The sequence below is a fragment of the Neodiprion pinetum genome, chromosome 3 (genome assembly GCF_021155775.2).
Source record: "Neodiprion pinetum isolate iyNeoPine1 chromosome 3, iyNeoPine1.2, whole genome shotgun sequence".
Classification (NCBI taxonomy): Eukaryota; Metazoa; Arthropoda; class Insecta; order Hymenoptera; family Diprionidae; genus Neodiprion; species Neodiprion pinetum.
In genome coordinates, this window is record NC_060234.1 from 25,869,669 (window position 1) to 25,896,469 (window position 26,801).

A 26,801-nucleotide genomic window follows, 5' to 3' on the forward strand; every position below is an offset into this window, starting at 1 on the left:
ATAAAACGGTGATTCAACTCGAGAAATCCGATTCATTCGTCAAATGTTACGTTACGTATGATAATTATATTAGTTATCCTATACTAGTTAAAAGTTTTTGTAACGTTGCTGCCATTAAATACCGTAAATAACCAAGTAAAAGACACTGATAGTCTTCTTGTCTTCGAAATATTTTACCGTTTACTTGATTTGTTCAATGGCATAAAACCTTTTGATGCCACTGTAGAAGACTGGATAGCCAGTTGAAAATTTTTGAAGTATAACGATGCTTGTCGTTAGTGACCATTGAACACTGCGAAGTTGTGCGTTCCATGTTACGTTCAATTCCCGGTTACCTTATTATTGTTATTTTACTCGTGAGATGTTAGGAAACGAAAGTAATTTCAGGGTTTAATACCGAGTGCCGATGCATTTGGGTCCGAGTGATTTTGCGCGAGTTATTATCTATTCGTACGTCGTCCACGATTCGAGAATTTATTGCTGGAATTTTTCAAACATCTTTTTTTAGCAGTTAAAAATCCAGGATAGTCAGATTTTAATTGGATTTCAGAGCGATGCCTTACGGACTTTATTTGTACGATGTTGAAGGTTTTATTTCAAGTCGATAGCGTCAAATGACGTTGGGAACAGAATAGACCGTAATAGTGGATTTTTTGGAATTCCAAAAAGGAGTTTACTTTTCATCCACCCCCCCCCCCCCCCCCCCCCTCTCACGCATTACCGGGCGATAACCAAAATTTACGTGGGTGCAATCGAAGATATCTGTTCTACCTCGTCCGAAAGATTATGCCCACGTCATCCACGGTTTATGCATGAGGCATAATATGAATAAAATTAAGATAAGACGAGACGTCTAAGGTTAGCATCGGCTAAGGAAACCTGAAACCGAGTAGTTCTCAATACATTTCCACCGAAAAACTATTCGCGCGAAACTCGGAGGCAACAGTCTAATTTTTTCATACCAAACTTCTGCACCGCTGCGAAATGCGTGCACGTTAATGTTTGAACGGTCAGCGATTTAGCGAACTCGGTCCTTCGCGACGGATGACGGTTTGACTTTGATATTTCTTAATTAGTCTTAGCCCAAGAACTCCACGTAAGCGATACCGCGAATTATAAGGACGTTTGAAACGTACGCCTGTTTACAGATACGTATTTCGGGTGCGATCAGGTCTCGGCGTGCCAACCACATCACTGTAAATATGTATAACTTCGCGGAATACTATAACGACGCTTTTATCTTGCACGAGCAATTTCATTCTTATCGTAATTCGGCGCTCAAAAACAAGACACGCCAAAAAAAAAACAATAAAAAAAAAACTTGCGTCATCGCATGTGGAGGAAAAATTTTCTACAAAGCAGCTCACCGCTCCGGCAAGTCAACCGTCTCACCCTGATTGCCAGCAAATGCCCGAGAGATAACCTGCATAACTCAAAGGGACTAATACCATGGCGTACCGAATCTAATCGGTCCAAAGTCTTTTAGTTTTCGACTCTCTCAGTGTATTATCATCAACGTATCGTATACATTACCGGTACATGCATGTCAGCATGATAATTTTTCGCTCCAAGGAACCGGCAATATGCCAAGTGCAGAACGAAAAAGTAAAATGCAAAATCCATTTCCGTCGCGATATTATAAGTCCTGAGGTATTCTGTCACGCGTTATTTTCGGAATGGTAGAAGTGCGCCGCGACACAGTAGTCAGAATTATCTTTAATCGCAGCTTCGCGTAATCATCCTGGGATCGACTCGAATACCGTATGTAGATAAGTTGATCCTCCAATTTGACCGAAGAAGTTATTTTTTGAAAGAAGAGAAAAAAAAATAAAAATAATACATCTGATAGACTAGAAAGTTTCAAACGATTCTGAATACTTGGGGCAAGCTTCTTTTTCTGTATAAATCTTTTATAGTGAGCAGCCGAAAATCTGTTACATACCTAACTTTGACGCTTATACTATACGTACACGCGTGGATCGACGGAGTGATGGAGATGGACAGATTATAGCTCGGTAGAATTTTTAAAGAATTCAAACATCTTCTACCTTTATACGGGTATACGGTGTAGACTGCTTTGATACTTGCAGTGTGCCCGAACGAAAGCGATCGGAATAATGCATTTAAGTATGCATACATTTACACACGTGTTTCTACTGACATTTTAACAAGGTTTGTGGACTATCATGTTCGACCGTTTCCAAAACGAAATCTTACCGGCCATTGTAAATGTGGTGGGTGAGGTCGATGTTTAGCTGACGAAATCTCTTGGAATTTTCATAATTTTTTTTGCTATTCGTTTCTTACTGTGATATTGTAATACAGCAGGTAGACGTTCCGGAGGATGTTTTACCGCACAAACTTGATACCGGAATCAGAATAAATGCGAAACTTCCAGAAGCCTGTTTTTAATTGAACCAAAAAAATCTGTTTCGGAGCCTTGTGGGTATTAAGGCCGTACGAAATGATACACGGCCTTAGATTGTTCGCCCAGCGTTAATGTCCGTTCAATTATCTGTGACTCCGCAACAATTCAAGGATGCTAACGATAAGCTAACGTTAGCTGAAGTAATGACTTAACAGGGCCCAGCCGACGACGTGCCGGTTGAACCAAAATTAACAAGTACAAAAGAAAAGAGGCCCATTCGTCCGGACGGCTTGATTCAGTCGGTGCGAGTAGTTTTGTCAATTGACTCTTTGTGTCAACCAGGACTTAAGACGTTCGTAGGACTGGGGGCGGGAAGGGATAGGGTACACATGTATACAGTATGTAGAGTGAGACACGCGACGTATGACGTTGTCAGAAAAACCAAGAGACGGATAATACGCCAGGCGTTACGTATGCGGTGCACATTTCGAGGAGGATGCGACGCGGTTTAAAAGATGCATTTAGTCGACACGTTGATCAGGCCTGCATAAGAATCCTAGACAATTAGACGAAGTCGCGAATATTAATTAGATAATAACGAGGAACAGCATTGTTATTCAGCGTTAGGTACACTCTTTCATCATTATACGAATAACTCTGATTAGATACAAATATTTTCAATAATGTTCAGATTGGTGACTTGTTCTAAGAACGGGGTTGTCGTGGTACGAAACATCTCACGACATCGTCGTAATGATATTCGGATATCAGGCAAACCGTTTCACATTTCGGTTTCTGAATTCCGAGGAATATTTATTCTTATTTTATTACCGACTGAACATCGTACTTTTGACCACTTTGTCGTCGATCGTTTGCTCCTGACAAAGCGCGAGGAGTCGGATTCGTTCTTCACGATCGGTAAAATACAAGGAAGTGTTTCTGAGAGCAAGGTGCTTAGGAGACATCAGAACCGGTTACATTCTTTCCAGCATAGGGAGGTATAAAACGATTACCGCAATGGGAACGGTGCAGGTGGCTATATCAAACCTTATACCCACTACTACCCGGTAAATAATAATCCGAGCCTGGAGTAGAATTTACGCCAGTCTCGGCGGGCACTCGGCTAGTGAAACCTGCAGCTTTTCATCACATTTGCAGCATACCTGCCTCCTATATTAATGACAACGGGGTATTTTCCGCAACGCTCGGAGCATCGTTAACGATACTTAAAACGCGGTAAATCTGTCATCGCGATTCGAAACAAAATTGGAACGAAAAAATGCATTGGATAAACTAGACTCGTACCTCATTTTGCGTAAAAACTGAATACAAATGGGTGGATAAAAATCAAAGCTTTCCGAGTGGTCCGGGTATCGATTAATAATAATAAGGAAAAAAAAAAAACAACCATAATTGCACATGCCTGACTTTCTGTATATGATCGAAATTACAACTAATAACGTATAACCACGACATTACGTTTTCAGGTTCAACGTCAGCAAAAAGTTCCATAATTTTCACCGTGACTGGACTCTACGGAATGATTGGTAATTACAGTAGGACGACACGCGAGCTTTTTGGCCTGACGTAAGCCACGCGTATAATTCCGGGTAGCAAAAAGCCGTCCCTCGTTAGAATTAGAACCGCTGTGACGAGTTGGCGCAACTTTTGTTATATACTTGAGGTCAAGTTTTATGCTTCGTGTGTTTGTCGGGCCGCTGACCGAACCTCGCCTGCATACACGCACGCACCGATGCATACCCATAGTTGTCGCCTACATATATGAACGTGTCGTGCAGGAATATAAGTGTGGCAGAACGTGTGTTTACACTCTGTGAGCATCGAGCATACGCCTGGACTGTGAGAAAAATTAACAGTACAAGGTATCCGCTACCGTGTAGACTTTGGATTTTACTCGAGTTATGATTGGCGATTTAGGATTCAAGTTCTACATCGTGCGAAATTTTAACGGTCGATAAACAGATAGTAGCTAATGCCAAATCGTCAGCACTCCACGTGCTATAATACACGACCAGATAATATGGACCATCATTCGATTCTTCGGTGCGCGTGAACGCACGATGATGAAATGTCAAATTCATAAGCATACCGAATTCGTTGTTAAAAATTTTCAACACGCATTGGATGAAAACAATTATATCGTGACATTGATCTCAAGAATATTTTATTCCAACCACGTTCTAACACCCGCAAGAATGTAATGTTTTCACGAAATTTATCATCACCCCGGTTTCGTCAACCTTAACTGTGAGACGCGATTATTCATTCACTTCCTTTGACAAATTTGCAAATACGATCATCCTTTTTGGTCGTCGTCCAATAATGTCTGCGGCAACACTTTTACTGCAGGCGTAGCAGCGCGCGTCACGTTTTTGACGTGGCTGGGTTAATGTCGGGATTTTATAACTCAACAGCTCGATTCCGTGTGAAGTACGACGAAAATCCAACATGTTTACCAATTCCGCGTTTCACAAGATAGAGAATATAACAATAACGCTTCCAAGACGGTACTGGATTACTATAAAAGATAAAAAAAAAAACAACCGGCGTCAACAGTTGCCATACTGTGCTCACTATAATCATAGTCATCATCATCATTATCACTCTGATGACTACGGTTCAGAGTTGAGCCGTTGAAGAAGACGGTTCCGCTCCTTAAATGCGTTACACATGGGTACCCGTTTTTATACAGCACATGTTGGCGTGTAGTATGCTCGGTTCCCTGCGGCACAGTTACAATGGGCGCTCTGTTCTTGCACGAGAATGAAAAATTTAAGAAAAAGAAATTAACAGAAATGGATTCTGCGGTGAAACACGTTACAATATCACATTGGTCAGGCGTTCCTAACCGTTACAGTATTTTGGAGTCTGCAGATTAGCAAAAAATGAGAATGAGAAGGAAAAAAAAAAAAAAAATCGAAGACGCAAAGACGCAAACGCGATGAAACTGTCACGTTGACTTTGACGTAAGAATCGGTATCTAATCTTAACGGATCCAGTTAGACTTGTCGAGATGCGTTCGAAGACTGGTACGTGACCCAAGGAACAATGGCTTTGGTAAATAAGATTTCAACCGCGGATTTGCGATTACGCTGAAAGGCGAGACGGTGCAGCAGTCCGAGAGCATAGAGCAGCAAAGTACAATGACTGTGACCGGAACACGAGCGGTGGCGATATTGGTGGACGGTGAGTTTTATAGGGGAAAAAACGGGTGGCGAAACGGGGTCAAGAGATCGTGTAACTATACTGCCGCTTCGTAAGAAGACTCTCCGTAAGCGGTTCTCTTTTATACGGTACATGCGTGTTTGCTTCCCAATTACGACTAACTGCACTTATACTGTAATAAATGCCAGCAAATGCCAGCAGAACGGTATGGTTTGCATAGAATATTTATAAAAGCACGTATACGCGAGTGCATTTGTCAAACAAACATCGTGCCTAGTTCTTTTCTGAAATATTTACCGTTCACCTTGTCTTACTTATCCTACTTACTACCCCGGTCTGTTTTATTTCCGTCATCCGTTGCTCCAGCTCTCGTTATACGACGACCGGTGAATGACCTAGGTTGAGAGATTCAGGCTACAGGGTATCAGGATACCACGATATCGAAATTCGTGCGCGAAAAATATCGAAAAGTTCCATTGATCTCAAGGTTTTTAATCGTCGGATGCAAGAGTACGTATTTGCGCAAAGGTAAAACGTGAGACAATCATCGTTTGCAAACGAGTACGGCTATTGATTCATAGGTTCGACTGACATTTACCCCTGCCGGGATCCGCTCGAGATATTTATTAGACACATAGCTGCAGAAGCACATCTGATCATTATTCACGAACCAAGATAAGCGAATCGAATGAAGCTGCAAGTGTCCCTGTAGTTGGAAGCTAGAATCAGCTACAGAAGAAAATATCCACGTCCCGTATACCTCTACATTACTGAGATTATCACGGATCAGAAATCCATCGGGTGACGCGGCGATGAATAATTTCTATCGCATAATTTTATCCTCTCGGCTATTACAGATCGCTGTATTAGTAATTGATCGGCATATACAACTTGCGAATTGGAAAACGCTCGTGGATATACAATCACGCGATAATAATTCATATTAACGAATGATCGAAACATCACTCTCGGTCAGAACCGGAATGATTCTCTGACGTCTTGCTTCTGCTCGTGACGAGACGAAGCGAGGTTTTGTTTACTCGATGAAATTCTCAGCGGCATTATGAGAATCAGGTAGGTAGACGTATCGGGTAAAAGCTGCCGATGAGGTCTTTGCGTTTTATGCATCTCTGAACACGAGACACTGTCGGTAGTGATTATTGATGCTCAATTAATAAGGAAGAGCCTAAGAAAGATGAGACGAAGCTGACTCGACGTTCGGTGGTGACCCAGACCAGAAGGAAATGACTTTCTAGTTTCTTCGACACTACGAATTTGTAACGGTATGTATCTATGACGATAACGCGCTAGCTGGGAACACCTGGTGCCCTTAAGGACCACTTACTTCATCCACTCCGTGTGAGTATACTAGGTTGTTTTGTCCAGGATCACGAATATCATTGTCAGAATAGGAATTCGTTCTCTCCGAATAAACGATCTTCATCTTTCAAGACCGTAAACGTCGGTTTAACTTCACAATCAGGATGTTAGTTCTCTCACTGCAATTTACAGGAACTTGAGGTATCAGTACCAGAACAGCTGGGCTCAAAATTCGTCGTCGCCTAATAAGGAACAAATACAATCGGTTTCAAGTTCAATTTCTCTAATTGTTTTTCAGAAAAGTACCCACTTCTCATTAGTCATCAATCATTCGTCGTACGGAAAATCTTGATGCAATCGTACCAATAAGTGACATCCAAGAATGCTTTTCATTCGAAATGGAGAAAATATTTTTGAAGTTTCTTTCGCGTCAATAATTTGAATTACAAGTAATAAAAAGAAAAAAAATCATTCAACTGATTGGATTCAGCACTACCGTGTGGCTTTCGAAGTGTAGAACACAACTGAAAGAAAGTTGAAAACAACCGTATGCAAGAGAGTATCAGGGCCAAAATACACGCGAGGCACAGAAAGGTCGACTGCAGCATCTCTTCATCGTCGGTTAACATGAGAGTTTGCTAATTAACAAACAATGTCTAGATTTTCGCAATTTTCTCCGCATCCTACGTAACCGAGATTATCCTTCGCACATTTGCATCGTGAAGAAGACTTTACATATTACATAAACTTCCCACGTAACTCGGCATCACGCAGTGCTTAATTTTATTGCGATACCGAGATTGAGCTGAAAATACTGCAGTAAGTGAATACAGCGTAGTGAACGAACTTTGTTTAACTTCGTTCGTCGTTCGAATTTCAGGGTCTTCGTTCCTTCGTTTTAAAGACGGTATTGCCAAGGCCTCTTTTGCCCATTGTCTGCTATAAACAGCAAAGTAGAATGCTGGGTTAATGCACGATGTATCATTCACTAGAACGCTACCTACGCATTTGGCATCAAAGAATATTATTATATGGAAGAGATATTTATACGATTCAGGATTGCAGCAGACCTTCAAAATTTCTTTCCACATATTCTACAGTTTGTTTGTTCAAATTTTTAGGATAATAAAAAGTTTCTCATTGTATCTAAGATGACCTTGTTTTCATACGGAATAAAAGGTAGAGTATGATATAATTAGTCAAAGAGTTTTGTCGATATTTACTTCGATATTTTTCACCAACAATTAAAAGAACAAAATTTAATAACGGATTTAAAGCAACTATAACGCGAACTGAGTCCATTGCCACGGTCCAAGAGAAATATCCGTCTCATCGTTTAGGAAATTCTTTCGTTCCTGCTCAAAATATTTCAGCAGTATTGAGATTATTAGACCGAAGAGTAATACTTCTGAATAAACTATGAGCGCACCTCGGTGTTTCGCCCATCATTTTCACGAGCAGTACGTCAATGATCGTTCCGTTAATGTAAATGAAACGAATTTCAATACAATTACTTCTCCATTACGCGCACGATCCACAATTTACATCGCACACACACAGGTCTGCGAGTCGATTTGGCGATATATTCAAAGTTGCCTCTTATACTCGAGGCCTGCGACGACGTACAACGAAGAACAATTTGAATATACGATCTATCGGTGCGATCTGATAGCGGAGTCGAGCACACCGTACCATCATGCATACCCACTTATCACTAGATGATGGCGCAGAACCTGGCTCACGATTGATTCGATCGCATAGCCAAGACGATATCTGATTCAGGAAATTATTCTTCGAGATGACGCAGCAAAAAAGTGGTTAAGATAAGTTTTATCTGTAAAGTTGACCGACGTATTAAGAGTGAAAATACTTCTCCGCGAAGCTATAATGCTAATTGGTTTCGTGATGTCAATTCCACAGATTGCGAGGCACCGTGCACGACGAACCTGAAACCTTACTTCTTCCGAAGCATTATGGACCGGCCGAGTGTCTGCGGAGTGACATTTAAATCCGGGATCAGGACGACTGTCTAAATGGAAAACAAAGACTACCAATTTGGCCCAACACGCTCTGGTAGTCACGTGATTGTCCAACGGGTATAATATAAGTGCAATGAACCAGACTCTGATTAAACCTCACCGTGGCACTGCGAAGACAATGAGACAAAGGTAGGGTATCTTACGTAGGCAATGTAGGTAGCATTTGCGTGTGTGAACGTGCATATTTAGACGTATGTCGGTACGCAAGTGAAAATAATGTGGGTCATACATGCTGTTTGGAATTTTAGTAGGTCGTCTGCTTGAAGCGTCCGGTTCAGAAATAGCGATTATAAAAATGTTTCCTGTTTTCTTGCATTTCCGGCGAGAGAATGTATTTATTCATCGAGCTGAGCGGAAGGAACTTACCGTCGGAAATGCTAAGGAGACCAGTATATAATGGAGTTTTTGCATTATACTATCTGTTCTTTTTCGAATGATTTGTTTCAATTTTACCACACGAAGAGAGTTTGATAAAAAAAAAAGTGTACAATGTGGATAATTTCTATCAATTTCCGATGATCCGTAACTCGGTCGTAACTTAATTTTCAGAATGCTATGAAGTTCCGTTAGATGGGAAAAACATTTATAACGTAACTAAATCATCGGAGTATTTTACAATTTTGCCAAATTCCACTCACACCGCAGAACACTATAAACGGCAATGGATAAATTATTGCTATTACGTGAATAACTTATTTGTCGCACGTTATCGCAGTATCGACAAGACAGTCGACGTAAGCCTATTCAATTTGCAGCCATGTCGAACGCGTGCTGGGTATCATGCATGCGGTTTATTGCAAACCTTGTGAAAGGAACCAGTTGATTCTTGACGACACGTTTTAATAAGAAACGCCAACAATAAGTCGGCTGTAAGGCTCGTGTTGAATTATTGTGTGGGTAGAATACTGGAAAATTATCTGTAAACAGATTCCCAATGAGAAAAGAAAAACTCAACTTTGTCCCACACGCGAAATTAAGCATTTATTCCTCATGAAATTGAGTGTCCATTTCAAGAAGTTTATATACCTTATTTTGGGTATACAGTGTCCATATGCTATATTGAAACTGGTTGAAACCATTTTATTCCTTCTCAAATCAATGCTTCAAGATTCGAAACTTTACCTACGGCAAGATGAAGAATTTTCTCTACGTATCCATGCACCAAAAAATTCAGATGAAAACATTTGTATATTTAAATCGTAAATGCCTCCAGCGTATATTTTCAATAAGTGTTACACCTATAATTTTACCTTCCTGGACCGTTTGTATGCACTTTATGTGACCGGGCACGGATCGATTAACGATTAATGAAATCAACGAACTTCACTTACACTTACATCATACCGCGAGTCACCATCCATGCTCACGCGAATATGTACATTACCATAAATATAAGCTGAGAAATTATTTCGTTATTGACAAAAGTTACGCGACTTTAAGGAGCAGGTGAAATGAGCGGTAGCATATAACGCAAACATAATTAAGCTCGAACACATCGTTACGGTGAATGTTTGCTCGAACGTACTTCGAGAAGAATTTAAATTCTTACTTCAAGCAGTTGGGCGCCTTGTTCACAATTTTGTTGATTCGTTTAATTTTTCTAAATTTGGCAAACGATTTATAACCCACGTTATCTACCACCGTAGCTTCGTTCACAATTGATAAGTTGTACCGACGAGTTGTGTAAACATATACGTACGTAATCTAGACACATACATATAACACGTATGCTTCGGCAGATATTCCAATAAATAAACGATCTACGATAAGACTTGAAACCGCGTGCACGCGGAATACGAATACGGCACACGTCGACTCGCCTTACCTATAAATACGTGTTTTTGCGCAGGTGGAGAGTTGCTACGGCTGGTTTAACACCTTTATGGTTTAATTCGACGAGCTTGCGGACAAGGCAATCAACCTCGGCCAATATAACGAAACAATACGGCAATGCATACGTAGGTATCTACCGTGATAAAACAATCCTTGTACGAAGACGGATTTTTTCATACTTGTAAGATTTGGGAGAAAGTATATATTCGAGTAATAGAAATAAAACCGTCGTAAACTTCTGATAAGTTTATATGAATTAAGATCGTGTTTCCTTGCCAGAGGAAATCTTTAAATATAATTTTCAAGTCAGAAATTGAATCAGTGTAAATAAGAATTTGAATTCGATCGTGACTTTCTACTACAAGTTTCCCATAATATGAAAAGTAATTTTAGCGACGTGGGGTAGTTTTCGAAGATTCAACGCTACACGTACCATAAGAATTCTGTACCCGTGTACTTATTTGTTCTGAGTAAACCGTGATAGACCTGACTGGAGTAAACGAAGTGATCCTTCATCAGTCTGAGTAGTTTGCCAAAGGTGTGACTTGAAAAAACAACCCCAGGTTCTTTGTTCTTCGTGTCTCACCTTTTCAACATCTTCGAATATCGACAAAGACACTAAGATATTTTCTCAATAAATCAGTCGTACATCTGTAGTGGAATTCTCGTCGATTTTCCACGTGGATCGAAGATAATATATAGAAGATAAATCAATGGTGAAAAATCACTTGAACCGTAGTGAAAAAAAAGTAACCAAGTTCAAAGTTCACAGTTCAAGCTGTTAGAAAGCGTCGGCTAAAACGCAATCATCTTCTTCGTATCAAAGGTAACGTCGAACGAGCGACGCCCAAGTTCGTCGCTTGAGGCTACGGTAGCGTGCTTCCCCGCACCCCGTGCAACAAATAACGTTACATCGAGGTCACCGTCCGTCGCGTATTCTCCTCATCTCGTCGCCCTCGTACCTGAGACGATGAGGAGGAACGTGCGTGAGCTTGTGCACCGTGTGACTCCTCTCCTCGAGTCCCTCACAAATTCCCATTAGGATTGTCCCTGCTGCACTGTAGGCCCCTCTCGGATTCTCCCTAAGCGCCCCTTATCGTTAGACTCGGCGTACCTGAGCAGAGCAGCCTCGAGTCGCACTTTGCGTAGTACGTCGTGTATTGTCGCGAATAAAAAATTGCGAGGAATCGTTCGTCGCGTCGATCCAGAGCTGATTAAGTGGATCAAAGTCTGTGGAGAATACACATTATGGGTGTCGTCGCTTTGTTTCATTTACCAACGGTTCCGATGCTTCGTCAGGTACTGATCGAAGCGCACATATCTTCGACCACGATTTTCGACGCGTGAGTCATCATCGGTAAACGCGGACTCGCGATTAGATCGAGTCTTGTCTATTCCGTACCGCGGGTCATTCGTATAGTCGCAAGAGTTGCATGACAATAGCCGTAGGATGGTGTCTCACGGATTTTAGGACGTTTGTAAAGAAAATTCTTGGCTCCGAATCTATCTCCAGATTAAGACATTGTTGCGCAAATTAAGCGCAACCTTGAGGTAAGATGCGCGTGCCTTATCGACAATTAAACGATTGTGCTATCAAGTTACTGCAGTTATATCCAATGCGTTGTATCGAATGTTGATTTCTAACAATAAGCTGAAGAGCCGTTCAAAGTCCTGAAAGAGAACGAAATAAAGCCGTAGAATGTGCGGCATTTTTTCCCATCGGCAGAGTCAATATTTAAAGGTTCTCGAAACGTGAACCGCATGTGACCAGGTATACATACGACTTGAAACGCGATGAAAAGACGCGTGCGCAACCTTCGCTGAAGAGCCATCGTTATCATTAGTAAACGCAAGGGAAGCCTTGTTTACGTATAGTTTTAAAAATGTCCTGTATAAAATACAAGACGTGTTTCAATTTTCTCCCGCACGTGTATAATATGTATATGTATACTGAAAAAGATTAGCAAACTATGCCGTACAGAACAAGGTAAAAAAAAGAAAAAAAACAAGAACTAGATGTGAAACTGTGCTGGGTCATTTGGGGATCGTTTATATCGAGAACATTTGTAGTCTTGAATGTTTTTGAGGTGTCGATTAGTGATTGGAAGAAGGTTGCGTCCCCGTGTAAAATGAACCCGGTTTTCTGTAGGATGAGAATATTAGCGGTGCCCATGGTGTTCAGTTGCAGACGGAGTCAAACCAGTTTCTTTTTTGCACAAACTGGATTTCTTTCCATGCAGCAGGCGACTGGATCGGATCGCCGAGAAGCAGACCGCCACAGCTCACAGCATACGGGGAGTAAAGAGGGCGAGGGAGAAGCGAGTCGAATGAAAGAGAAGAAAAGATGCGAAAAGAGAAGTAACGTAACCTAAGGATTGCACAAGAACCATTTTATATCACTCCGGACTGAAACAAGCCTGTTATTTTTCCTTATCTTTATGCGGTGTCTTTACCAGCTGACCTCTTTTCTCGTATTTCCCTGATCGTCGATAGCTGTAATAACAGCGTTTCCTTTGACGATGGAGGCGACGCGTATGCAGAAGCTTAGAATGACATAAGTCAGTCGATTATACACATACCTTTCACAAAAAAAGTTCAGTAACATGTAGCTCGTTACAGATTTTATGATTTCCAGCCCAAACTGATTCGCGGCGTTGCTTTTTCCCCTCTATCTTGTCGTTACGAAATCGGAGCTACGTGTTCCGTTTAGGTTTTAACCAAAATATGCAAAGAATTTACAGTTCGCCAACAATTAAGTATTAAGGTATTAAGGCTTGAGGTTTTCATAAGGCTTAAAGCATGTGATCCAGCAGGAAATATCGTATTCTCTCTTCTCTGCTGGAACCAGATTCGAGAGTACGAAAAGGACTCGTGGTTTTTTTTTCCTCGAGCCCAGCCAAATCGGATTTATAAATGCCTGCGGAACTGGAAGAACCAGAAAGTCTGCACGACCTGGCTAGAAACGCGACCCTCCTACTTTTGGTCGACACCGCATTGTATGTAAAGTGATAGACATTACGATGAATGGTACATGTAATGAGCTGTAAGAACTGTTTAGCTTCTCTCTCACTGCCAAACCTTTCGGCAAGCAATGCTCTCGAACTGATTGTTGCTTGTACGCTACGTGAAAAAATTTAGCTACGTCAGACCGATCACACAATAATAATACGATATGCTTGAGCTTTATCAGCCTCGTATTCATTTTTTTCTGTGTAATATTATAATTAGAAATTAGATTGAAGAGATACAGGTATGAAAATGAAACACGCGGATATTAAAAGAATCCCTCAATAAACTGCAGCTGTCCTTGAAAGTATCCCTGCTCGAAGTGTATACGTATAACCCCTGAGGCCGTGATCTCGTTGCTTTAGCTTTCTCGGCCGTACGTCACTTTGAAATTAGGTTAGCACCGCATTTTCTTGCCAAGATTCAACGAAGGTTGGATCAAATTGGACGTGGACTGAAATGAGTTCGTCTGGTCAGGTTGCATTCTTTAAAAACTCTGCTGCGCTTACCAAGATTATGTATTATGTACTTGTAAGAGTTGTAAGTTAGGCTGGCGAATTGACATTTGCCACGGTTGTTAACCAACAGAACTTGCGACCATTCATGAAATACATTTCAAAACATATTTTATCACGTGCAATCACGCGATTGCGCAATCTTGCGATGATTAATAAAAAAAAACAAATACAGCTATTACGGTACTTGCAAAAAGAGAAGTTAAAAAACGGTTCATCTCTTTTTTCAAACACTGCAGCGAAAGACAAACATTTTTCGAATGCCCATAACGGCTGTGAATACAAACTTGTCGATAAAATGTTTTCATCTTATTTGAGGCACATATTCTCCGAAGAAAACTACAACTCACGGGTTCCGTGTTGCTTGATGAGCCTTCGTTTCTCAAGCATCGATGTCCGTACGGGTCTGGCGAACGTGTCCAGAATTAATAGACATCCCGGTAACGCGAAACGCTTGGATAGTCGAGACGTTAAAACCAAGAGGTCGAATGGTGTGTAGAGAAATAAAATTTTTATCTGCCTACAGGGAATATGAAATTTTACCAAGAGATGCACTTCATGCTGCGAAGCGTAGAACCGCAAACGTTCGGTTAATAGGATATTACCAATAGTCATTTCATTTTATAATTGAAAAACATGAATGATTCAACAAAAAGAAAATAACCCTTCTTCAGTAAACGGTACAAGCGTTTCGTTCAATTTTTAGTCTCAACATCGACGTCGTCTTATTACGCTGAAAATCATTGGTTCAAAAAAAAAAAAAATCAGACATCACTCGAAAAGCGTCGTTATTCAGACGTCAAAAAGAAACGATTAGTAAGTTTGCGATGTTTCGTTCTTCAAAGTATAATTGAACTCACCGTTTTGTCATTTTCAATTCCGATGCCAAATTCAGAATTTAGAATTTTACTTTTATTTTACGGAATTTGTTCCTTTGTACATCCTGTAAATTGGATCAGTAGCTCTGTAATTTTCTTCTTCATACCCCAGATTGAAAAACAAAGATCCGTAAAACTTCTAAATTCTCGTTTCACCCGTCGTATCGAATCTCATAACTTGGGTATCAGAATCGAAATCAGCAGTCCCCGTTTTTTCGCGTAGAAACATCTCGATCTCGAGCCTTTTTTCGTGATTCGGTTTTGGATACGGAACATCCGACCAGAAACAATGGATTATATACGTCCGACAACGAGCAGAGAATTACCCAGAGTACCCCCAGTATCCACTGCAGCGAAGCAAACCGTACAGGGTGTACTATTTGTGCGTTGTAAACGTAATACGCGATGACGGTACAGAGTTTCTCTCCTGACTGGGGTCAAGTACTGCGCAACGCCCCGATGCAGCTGTCGCCAAACAAGCTGTCAATGGGTTGAACACTCATCGTCAGCTTCCCCGGGGTTCGAACAAGTTTGCTCACGGTCGATATCGCATTTACATACGGTATATATCTTACTTACACTTTGGCGCAACTTTACACAGCGGAGCTTCGAGCACGTGGGTACGTCGGTACACGATTTGCGCCAATTTTACGGGGTGTTCTTAATCACCAACGACCACCGTAAAAGGAAGTCGCGTGGGCGTGATTACGCCGCGACCGAGTCGCCCACGTATCTGAGGTCGTCTACAAGGTAGTCGCGGCCTGCAAACACCAGGCATGAATATAGAGACCCAGCCTTCAAGAAGAGCTTTCAAACGCGCCAGATATTATACGCTGCACCCGTGGTTGCGGTAAGGGTTATCATACCCACGGTGCGTCATCGAGTCCGTGCAGTCAGGTGTGAAATTCCCTCGGTACGCTGGTCGCATTTTGCATCTTCTTATTTCGGGATTATGATTCGTTCCGAGTTAGGTACTCGGCTGAATCGTGTACCCGAGGTAGAGGTACCCATAAAGCGCACGCATGTTCGTGAACAATTTTATTCGTAAATTGTACATTATGGCGAAAGGAAGAAGCGTATGGTAACTTCTGCGCAAGGAACATTTTAATTACGCGTACTGGCTGATTACAAACGCAGTTTACACACTGCAAATTGGTAGGATGTATTTTTTGAACCGTATAGTTAAAGATGATTTGGACATTGAGATAATTGTATTTGTAGAGTTACGATTGAATTCCGTGATCTGTATTTAATTAAGCACGTGAACAGTGGCGGAATGTGGCACAACGTAATTAACTTTACGTCGAGGTTATCTCAATTGCTCGAAGCATCCTTGCCTTATACGATGATTTCAAATACCGGGAAAACAGCCTCTAATCGTAGCCAATTGTGGTCACAGGAACCTGCCAATTGTTGGTAACCACCGTTAATGTTGCAGTTACGCAAATTCAAAAAGCTCTGCTAATCGTCAGAAAATAATAAATGTGACAGCGGCAAGTCGGCTTCGCAAATAGTTGCAGTCATTGGCACATCTAGGTTAAACGTTTGAACTTTGAACCGTTTTCCATGCATTATTTCAACAAGTTACGTAAAGTGAGAAGTGCTTTAGCGTGAGAGCACAAGTTTACCAGTTTCCTTTCCGGACGTTGCTTACCAAAACAAAAAGTGTCGATACAATTCATAAGCCATGCAGAGTAAAGGAGGTAACTTTGACGCGAGTTTCAGTAATGGACCGCTGTAGTAGCAAAATGAAGATAGATTCGCAAGAAGTGCGGTATGTCATGTAGGTATCGTTAGATGGACCACCCAAAGAGCGTGCATTGACGTTTGTATCCGCTCCATTCGGATACCCACGGTATTCGGATACAGACTTTCACTTGTACGTAAATGCTTTAGTAAGCAATGGTTACGGTTGCGTACTTGACATTTTTATACGGTTCAGCGAGTTTAGTGAACTTGGTGCGACTGACGATAAGTCGCAATCGAATGAAGGACCGACGATGCCTGGCCTTGCTCGCTTACACAATTAAACGGTTGCCCCGTGAATGGAATCTTCGTTACACTCTTGTGCCACTCTTTGATTGTTCACCGAGCAATTACAACCGCAGGAGTGAAGCGGATGCAGCGAGCAACGCGGCTGAAGTGTGTCGATATTCCAATGGGCGAGAAGAGGAGAAAAAAGTTTCTCCATGTCGCAGGGATTTTAACGAATCGGGTGTTGTCACTGCCACATGGCTGCCCTCGGACTTCTAATGAATTATTTACGCAAGGCAAAAGCTAACTGCGCGACTGTAATTAAGAGAGGATCTTGATCCGCCGTTATTTGGCGAGACACGTGTCGACTCCAAGCGTTAGGAGATGATGAGAAAATACGTCGTTTCTTGACGAGAGAAGATCTCTCTTCGTCAATTCGTGACTCGCGTATATACATGTATGTTTTTACGTATATGGTCAGCGACCCTAGGCTGCCCCCTTTCTTTTCTGCTGTGCATATTGCGACCTTGAACGGGAGGTTTCGTAGCAAAATGAAGAAGAGAACCTTCGGCATATATTCATCTTGTACAGCAGCTACAGCAGCAACCGAAGATCGGAGGAATGACAGTTATTCAAGAATGAAACCATCGGAAGACGATTTCTACCGTTTACGAATCTATTGAGCGAAATGACAACGAATGATCATCAATCATTCCCGAGTACGAAACATCAAAGTAAACGTTCCATGTCTTGAACACTGACGCGCTGTCCGCTGCACGGTAGTTTCCCAAATTGTCACGGATAGATTAGAACTATTCATCATTTGCTAAACAGGTTGCGAAAAAGCCAATAAGACTAACCATTGGTTCGTTCACCTCGCACATTATTCGCACGCTTCGCCATCTGCAGTGATGCAACAGATGTCACTATATATACGGAGCATTCCGTGACATCTCGATCAAGATTCCACGTCGATGTCTCATCGTCAGATTGGCTTGATAATTTTTTTTTTATAAAAGTACACGACAAAAAACGCCATCTCAATTTTGATACCGAATTTTACGACCCAGCATATCTGAAACATGATTTAAAAACCTGAAACAAAAACTCTTACTTTCTAAAATTTGAAAACATTCTCAATAATCTTATGAAATACAAAAAAATTTTTGACATCTGTTAGAAGATGGATATTTCATGATTTCAAAAGATAAATGAGAAAAATGAAAAAAAAAAAATAATGATTAAGAACGAACATTTTTGTATACATTTCGATGCCAAAAATGCATTCGAATAATAACGATTGTTTATTTTTCTTATTTATCTTCTGAAGGTATGAAATCTTCATCTTTTAATAGCTGTCAAAAATTTTGCTACATTGATAAGATTTTCCTCAATATTTTCAGATGTTAGAGAGTGGGGGTTTTTCTTTCGAGTTTTTAAATCATACTTCGGATTCGTTGGGTCGAAAAATTCTGAAAAAAGTCGCAATTATGTTTTTCGTTCTGTAGAACCTTGCTCGAGATGCAGTGGAATACCCCATATACCTGAGCATTTCTATTCATGAAAATATGTATTATGTCTGACGTATAACCGGATTTTTTGAGCGTCATTGATCAGATAATGTTCACCGTCGATTCCACGTACTCGCATCTTGCGCAACGAACGTTAGGTGTATAGTGATTGTAACAAAATAAAACAATGCGGATTTCAAAACTACCACCGGCAGCAAGATCATCCATCATTCAACCATCAGTATTACTGGGTCAGTTGGGAATTCGGATTGCTTTTCTAATGATCAAGTGACTGACGACTTTCTAACGACTTCTATCCGTGCGACTACAGCGTACAGGGTGGACCAGAAGACACGTACAACACTTTGGATAACAATCGAGGGGTGGTATTTTTTCCTGTTTCATATAGCAACAAACAAAAACGCAGAAAAACAGCTGCAGTTACCACTGGAAATAGCGAACTGCAAGAATTAATGCGGGGTTTCTGCATTGTGGAAAGGAGTTGAAGTCGTGAGAGTCTATTTTTAAAGAGAGACTTACAACCTCATTCTCGACTTTGTTGAAGAGTAAAATTTTAAATAACGTAAGATAAACTTCAGTGATATCATTCAATTTACTCGAAAGCTCAACGTCTCATGATACGCGATGCTGTAACCGAGGTAAATACGCAGAATGCGTTCACCGCATGATTCTCTTTCCGATAGTAAGTCGTTTTGTGGGCTCACCAAGTAGGTAGGTACGTACATACGTACATAATGCCAAGTTGAACGCGTTAGGTACAGTTATCACCTCCGGAGCTTCAGACAATTCACATTGACTGATGGCTGTAATTTACGTTACGCAACATCCATGATATTATTCATTACTCTGTTTGTTTTTTTTTTTTAATTTGCAAACCTATACGTCGTACGCGTCGCTGAGAATTTTTACAGCATATTGATGAGAAAGTGTTGGAGAAAAGGCCAGTACGTTGACACTAGTCACCAGGGCTAACTATTTGTTGTTGTAGGTTTCGTCTCTACGCCATACACGCTTATTCTTCACCCTCTCCCTCTGTTATCTCATTTTTTCAGTACCGTATTTCATTCTTTGGCACACGTGCCCAACGACTAATATAATATTCTGCGTATCTCGAAGTATTATATTCGGAACACAATAAATAATATTCTACAAAAGTTCGATATGAAAAAAAAGGAACACGTAAATCAGTAATCCATTCTACAACAGAAACAAGGTTCAATCCTCTACACGATATTAATTTCATAGAAAATGCGCGAGAGATCTAAAATTTCTCAAATATATCGCGTGTTTAATATCAGAGACTTGATTGCGAGTCATTGAAATACCGCGAAAAAGGTGCAGCCACAGCTTATTGGAAGGATTGTGAAGAAATTATCGTGTAAGCAATTATGTAAATTGCTTGCCTAGATTACATTTGCGTGAATTCACGCGACTGAAATTCTTTATAACAAACACACGGTGCGTATAATTATACATGTATATCATACGTTTGTCGCCGAGGCATTTGCAACAAACGTTTCTCTACGAGATGAAATTGAGGCAGAAATGCTCGATGACATCAGACGAGGCGCCTAGCTTATTGTCAATGTGAGTTCCCGACCACGACCACGACCACGACCACGACCAAGACCACACGATCGGTCGGATCATGAGGTCAATACTCCTCTAATCAAGTTCAGTGACGGGTATAAGCAAACGTTTACAAAAGAAAACAATAAATAAATAAAAATAATTGAAAACAACACCGACAATGAAATTTTCCTCGGTAATTTCTCATGGCGCTAACGATAGCAACTCATTGTCAACTAATTATCTAATCGTAAGTGAAGTTGCCGATCGGTAGTTTCGTTAACAGGCAAAAGTTCATTAGTATTATCGTTTTACATTCCTATGTGCTACATGCATGTCCCTGTCAGCTGAAGCGAATAACATTTACTGATGTATTACATTTTCGCTCAATTATTTATGAAGTGAGAAATACATTGGAGTTGTTTTATTTCTATTGTTAGTTGTGCTCGGTGTTTACTCATTCTCTTTTTTTATTCGCTCGAGAAAGACGTCAGTTGCTTTATTATAATCGTCCTCTTCGTTGTTACAGATAAGACAGAATTAATTCCAACAAATGTATATTAATATCGATCGACGGTCATAAATCTCTGTTATATACATACACCAGCATGACGATGTTGTCTGGCTCCCTGTCTCGTCGAACTTTGTGAAAGGTTCAATTCATTCTCTCGCCAATTCATCCCGCAGAATCTTTTATAAAACGATTCACAAACAGAATTGTAGAAATCGTGTATTTCGTCAGATAATTAGTATTCCGTTTGTTGATTTCTCTTTCAATTTCCAATACTTGTAACGTAATGTTTTAACAATCCGTAAAGTATCTGTGTAATTGCCGCAATGATTTTTTCGGATTTTGAAACAATTAAGACTTTAATTTAATCGGTGACTCGGTGTTGTAAGATCTGCCACGTGACTGAAAACATGGCTCTGTTTACGGGGTTCAGTGTTTGTTGAATTATTGCTGCAGTCTCTCAATTACGCATCCGCTGCTGATCAATGAAACTTCGTGCCATTCCATTAATCGAACATTATAATTACTGCAGACACGAAGCTTATGCACAACGACTGAGTAGTAATGATAGAGAAATTCGTAAGTCCAAGAGATCTAGACCAATCACTAATTATCGGTAATCTGCAGTAATCAGTCTTCAACTGTTCAAAACTTTCAAGCTCTTATATGACCCACGGATCGAAATCGATTTACATTTCAATGAGACAGTCTCCGTATGGTGAATAAAAAAGAAAAATTTGTCACGGACGTCGAAAGATTAAACATATCTCGAAATCGATCCAAGGGTACTGAAACGAATCAAATCGTATAGAAGGAACTTACCTATCTTTGCTTCTTGAACGTGTAACGTTATTGTTCTTGCTGTTGTTATTGTTGTTGTTATTGTTGTGGCCGATAACGTTTTTGTTAAGAGGTTTTCTGGGGGCAAAAAGTGGAAAGAGTGGCTCTTTTCGAGTACCAGACGATAGTCCTGCTGCCGCAGTTCTTGGCGGAGGTCTCGTGCTCGGTTTTAATCTGTAAACAAGGGAAAATATGTTGAATGAAGATCATCCCTCACGAAAGAAACCCTCAACTTGGGTGTTAATTCGTACACCAAACTCATAGATAATCCTAAATTCCCATAAAAAAACAAGTTAAGGGTACGAATTGACACCCAAGTTGAGGTTTGTTTCGGTGATTGTTACATAGCAAAGATGAAAAACGAAACGAATACGTTGTTGATAGTCAAATGTTTAGATGTCTGTCTGATAGTCAACGGTGAACAATATGAGTGAATATTTGGCAAATTCTTGAACCTATCGTTTGTAAATTAATGCGACATTGAGGCCTGCGTTTGGCGCTACCTCGGTATATTTCTGATTTACGCGAAGATTCATGTCAGCATTACTAAAAGTTACCGTTTAGTTTACAATTTTTATCACCGATATTAGAGTCGTTGACCTCGATTGTAATGCGATCCCTCTATTTGCGACTACGGAAAACCGAATGACGAATTGATTCGGTTATATTGACGTCTACCTTATCTTTGGTATACATAAGTATTTCCGTATATATAATTTTACGTGCGACAGTCTGACGATGAGTGGAAAGAAACCTGAAATGATGATTTTTTGTACATGCTCTGTTCTTCACAGATGAAGCGACAATAAGAAGCATTTTATTTTTCTTGCATCATTTGCACATTTTACCATTTTATCACCGTTTTACAATCGCGTATACGTGTAAAGTACCAGGATAACATTGTGCCCGGCTGCGTGTGTTGCACTTTGATCCTGCAACGGACCCAATTATTGTTTGTCACGTCTCTATGTTATACACCATGCTGGGAGGTTCAATAAAGACGTATTACCATTATTATTGCTGTTAATACGTACATACATGTCATAACTGTCGCCCGACTGATTGTAGAGAGCATGAGGTAATCCATTCTACTAACGCGATGAAGAGAAATTGAACTGTAATTCAATTTTCATTTGCAAATCATAGACTTGTCAATTTACAGCAAGAGTTGAATTCGTGCAGGAATTTGTTTTGGACAATCGTGGATGTTCGCTTGTTTGTGTTCTGAATTCAAGAACCTTATAATACAACGGTATAACAATTTTGATCACATGAATTGAACAAACCCAGACAGGACATGGCAGGATAGAGAGCAGAAAAAGTACGAAAAGATTTCATTGATTTTTGGCTTCACTTGCAATCGCTTTCTCTGGAAAAATTACATCGATATAACGTACGGAAGAAAAATAGATTCTAGCGTTTTTGAAGTTCGGTCAAGATTTCGGTAATAATGAACGAAAATGAAAAATAATCTCACTACGCGTTGTAAAAAGCAATTAAATAACAATTCCGACAAAAAAGCATAAGTTGAAGAGAAAAAAACATTGAAAAGGTTTAATCTCTTGCTTGACTAGAATACAACTACAATATGAAGTGATGAATTTTTCTGAAAAATCAGTATTTTTATTTTCTGAAAAATTCTGTAGTTATTCGAAATGCAACGTCAAAAAAACAAATATCTAAGAACTTGAAAAAAAATATCGCATGAGGGGACACCCGGGTTTGAACCGGGGACCTCTCGATCTGCAGTCGAATGCTCTACCACTGAGCTATATCCCCAAGTAATAGATGATGTATATATTATGAGTCAGGTACTATTTATGCAACGAAATTAAGAATGAAAGAATCACACAAATATTAGAAATGGTTGTATTGGAGGATAAAAAATAACAATAGATATTTTGAATATTTTTTTGAGTAATTTCGTATTCTTTATAACATCGTACGTGGAAGCTTAAGGCGACGAGCTGCTCGTGAGTGCTGCGCTCTGGTGGCAGCGGTTAGTACCGACACGATTTAACCTCGCTGCCTGGAAAATTGTCTGGCAGTCAGCAAGGTAAATGTTTAGCACAACCGCCGTCGGTACAGCAGACTTCTACGTTGACGGTGTACAAGTTCCGTCGATTACAGAGGCACTTGGTTCGTTCAAATTGGTTCAGAACGTATTCGTGCCGGCAAATGATCACACTGAATTTTACATTGTCTTTAATTAGAAGCGGTAAATAATTCGCCACTGAATTGCCATGTCGGTGAAATATACCTGTTCTTGAAAAGGTATAACAAGAACATTAGGAAATAAAGGTGACTGCAGTTAATCCGGTTAATTTAACTATTTTAACACATCTAAAATTGAAGCACTATTTGAAAAAAAAAAGATATTAATTTTCCGTAAATCAGCGATAAGACGAATTATGACGCCGTTCTCACATTTTCTAAACAGTCGTAATCGGTTCATTACGTATATCCTCTAAGGATTTTATACAGGATTTGGTTACTCTATCCTGATTGAAGTGCTAAAGAAACAAACTTTCGTCGGTTATTTGTAGATTATTGATTTACGGTGTGAGTGAGATACGATTTATCAAAATTGCCAGACAACGATCGTGCTATTATCATCAAAATAGTAAGAATAAAAGTAATAATAGCTAAACAATAAAAAACAAATTAATGTAATGGTAATACAATTTTGAGATCTTTCGTAAGCTGTTAACAACCAACTATTTTTCAGCACAGATTTGTTATCCGAAAACTTATCTATAACGTCAAGAAAATATGATTTTAACTATGAAATTTAGATTCAAGTTCAATCGCGTACTTTGAACTCTTGTGTCACAATTTTTTTGTTTCGAGACTTTTTGACGAGATTAGTAATCTAAAATCGAATTGCTGCATAGCGGACTTAGAATATTTACGCATCGATTTTTTTAATCATCCTGACAAAGAAGTTTCCTACAAGTTATAAGTAATATACAATAAACGTGAAATCCCTGATGTAGTGAGAAAAGGAGAACACTTTTCGTAAATGAATGGCAACGTGAAACGGGCCGATCGTGAGTTGAGTTCGACCGGCGAGGTAAGAAACGTGTAATAAAAAGAACTCAAAACGACGCCTCGGAATAGCGAGAGAGAACATAATTGTACGTTGTTGCCTCCTTTTTTTTCCACGGCTATTCCAGGCAACGTTTCCTGCTCCAAACGAGATCCAACGATCTCTCAACAGTTTTAAAAGTGAGCCGTCAATCTTGGGGAGAAATTATCCCTTCAGTTCACAAAAAACCTTCAATTACCATTTCAACCACGGTAGCAATTTATTGCCAGACTTTACAAGCCGTAATAAAATAGGGTACCAAATATAAAGAATCGGAGATTTTTCATTTGTTATGCGTCGTTTTTTCTTCAGTTGTGCCAGAAATACCAATTTCCGTTGTTTTTTTTTTTTGTTTTTCGTTCATTTATTCGACTCACAAGAATGTTGCAAATAATCAAAGAAGTCAATTTGCTTCCGTGATTCGCCCGTTCGTTTTTATCACCCTGACTCACGGCCAGCAGAACCGTGAGTCTTGCTACTGTTCAGCCTTGTTATCTAACGAGTTTCCAACCACGCCATAAGCGTATCGTAATCGCTCGTTTAGTGCAACATCTGCAGCGCAGCAGCAGCAGCAGCACGAGGAGTACTTATGTTTATTGCAATCAGCAACGTCAGCTCAGACAAAGCAGCTCAACTGCAAGAGTCTCGACGGCTTATTGGAGCTTTCGCAAAGAAAACAGCAAAACTTGAGCATCGGATTACAGCGCGAAAGAAAGCTATAAATAATTATAACCCGATGCACGTACACTCGTAAGCGGGGATATTTCTAACGGTGCGAATCAACAAAACGTCCGCCGGCCACAACAATCACTCGTATTGACACCTCGGCCTTCTTGTGGTGCGTGTGGCTGGCCTCGACAGCCTGAACTGCACGTTGCTACGCGTTATCTAATACCCGCTTTTACCACGTATAGTTTGCTATACCTGTCTCAGCTTCTGGTCCTAGGTGTACACTTGGCCGCAGTGATTGTGAAACGGCTGATTTTTCGACGAGTCGGTTACGTTGGTAATGCAGAATCACTCCGCAGCGCCACCGACGGCCGATCGCAAAGCAGGCACACAATCTTTTTAAGCGTGACATTGAATTTTGAATTTTTGGACTTTGTTTACAAGGGTTGAGTCTGTTTCTCGGCCGGCTGCCGCAGGCGCTTCGGACTGCATTGCCAACGTAACCGACTCAACGAAAAATTAGCCATCTCAGAATCACTGCGGCCAAATGTACACGCATAGGTATGTAGGTATATTTTATACCATATGCGAATAAGCGGCTTGACACTGTAGAGCCTAGAGCATGACCGCCGGCTGGCCAATTGAGCATTGAACGTTTTCCGTATACAGGATTCGCACAGAAGTATGTACGAGTCGACACAACACTGTAGAATATAAAGTGCTTTTGGTCGGGGTAAAATAATTTCATCGTGAAAAATTGCAAAATATATCAAGTGTTGCGTTTTTTTTATATAACCTAATGCGCTTTAGAATCGCGTAATTGATCAAGTTTGCGTTCAGTTGAACATTTTTTACCCATATAGGTAAAAAGTGGGTAAAAAAAAAAAAAAAAGTCCGGACCAATTAGAAACGTGAATAAAATTCGAATGCGTCGACCGATTTTCCAAAACTTCATTTCCGTTTTAAATTTTGATTTTGAAGTTTGATTCTGGCAACTTACGATACTCTCCTAGATTTTGTTCATATGACATGACGTTAGTGGAGTTAAGTTGAAGATACTTTAATCCTTAACCCTGAAACCTGGGTCATTTTTGTTCGAGCCGATTTGAATTGTTCGAATAAGTTCAGAAATATTCACCACCCCATAGTCACCCCCGGTCTAAAAAAAAGTTTATGGGAGTGGGTCGGAACGCCATGTGGAAGGTCGCTTACCTGTGTCAGTTCGAACTCGAATGCCGAGCAGTGCAAGTTACGCACGGGCAAAATTAACCCAGGTTTCAGGGAATAGGCGACCTTTTGCGGCAGGCTTTAACGTATCTAGTGTTGTACAAACTTGTTTTGGGGCCGAGTTTTGTGTTTTCGTGTTTTCAGAGGGTAACTCCATACGTGTCACATATTCGCTAATATCTGCTATAAAATAAATTATGTAATGAAAAAAAAATTTTGCGTTAAATTATATTCATTTTACTATCC

The 26,801-nt window shown here is 40.3% G+C and overlaps 1 protein-coding gene and 1 non-coding gene across 12 annotated transcripts in view; both read right to left on the reverse strand.

Annotated features, from left to right (window-relative positions):
* Positions 1-26,801, reverse strand: part of LOC124214839 (cytospin-A) — a 135,364-nt gene that overhangs the window by 35,784 nt on the left and 72,779 nt on the right. For all 11 annotated transcript variants that reach the window (XM_046617524.2, XM_046617523.2, XM_046617522.2 and 8 more), the window contains one exon: positions 21,554-21,745. In XM_046617524.2, the coding sequence (XP_046473480.1) occupies positions 21,554-21,745 (192 nt within the window). The remainder of the gene's footprint in view (positions 1-21,553; positions 21,746-26,801) is intronic.
* On the reverse strand, positions 23,279-23,350 carry TRNAC-GCA (transfer RNA cysteine (anticodon GCA)). The gene has a single exon. It is a non-coding gene; the product is annotated as a tRNA-Cys (tRNA).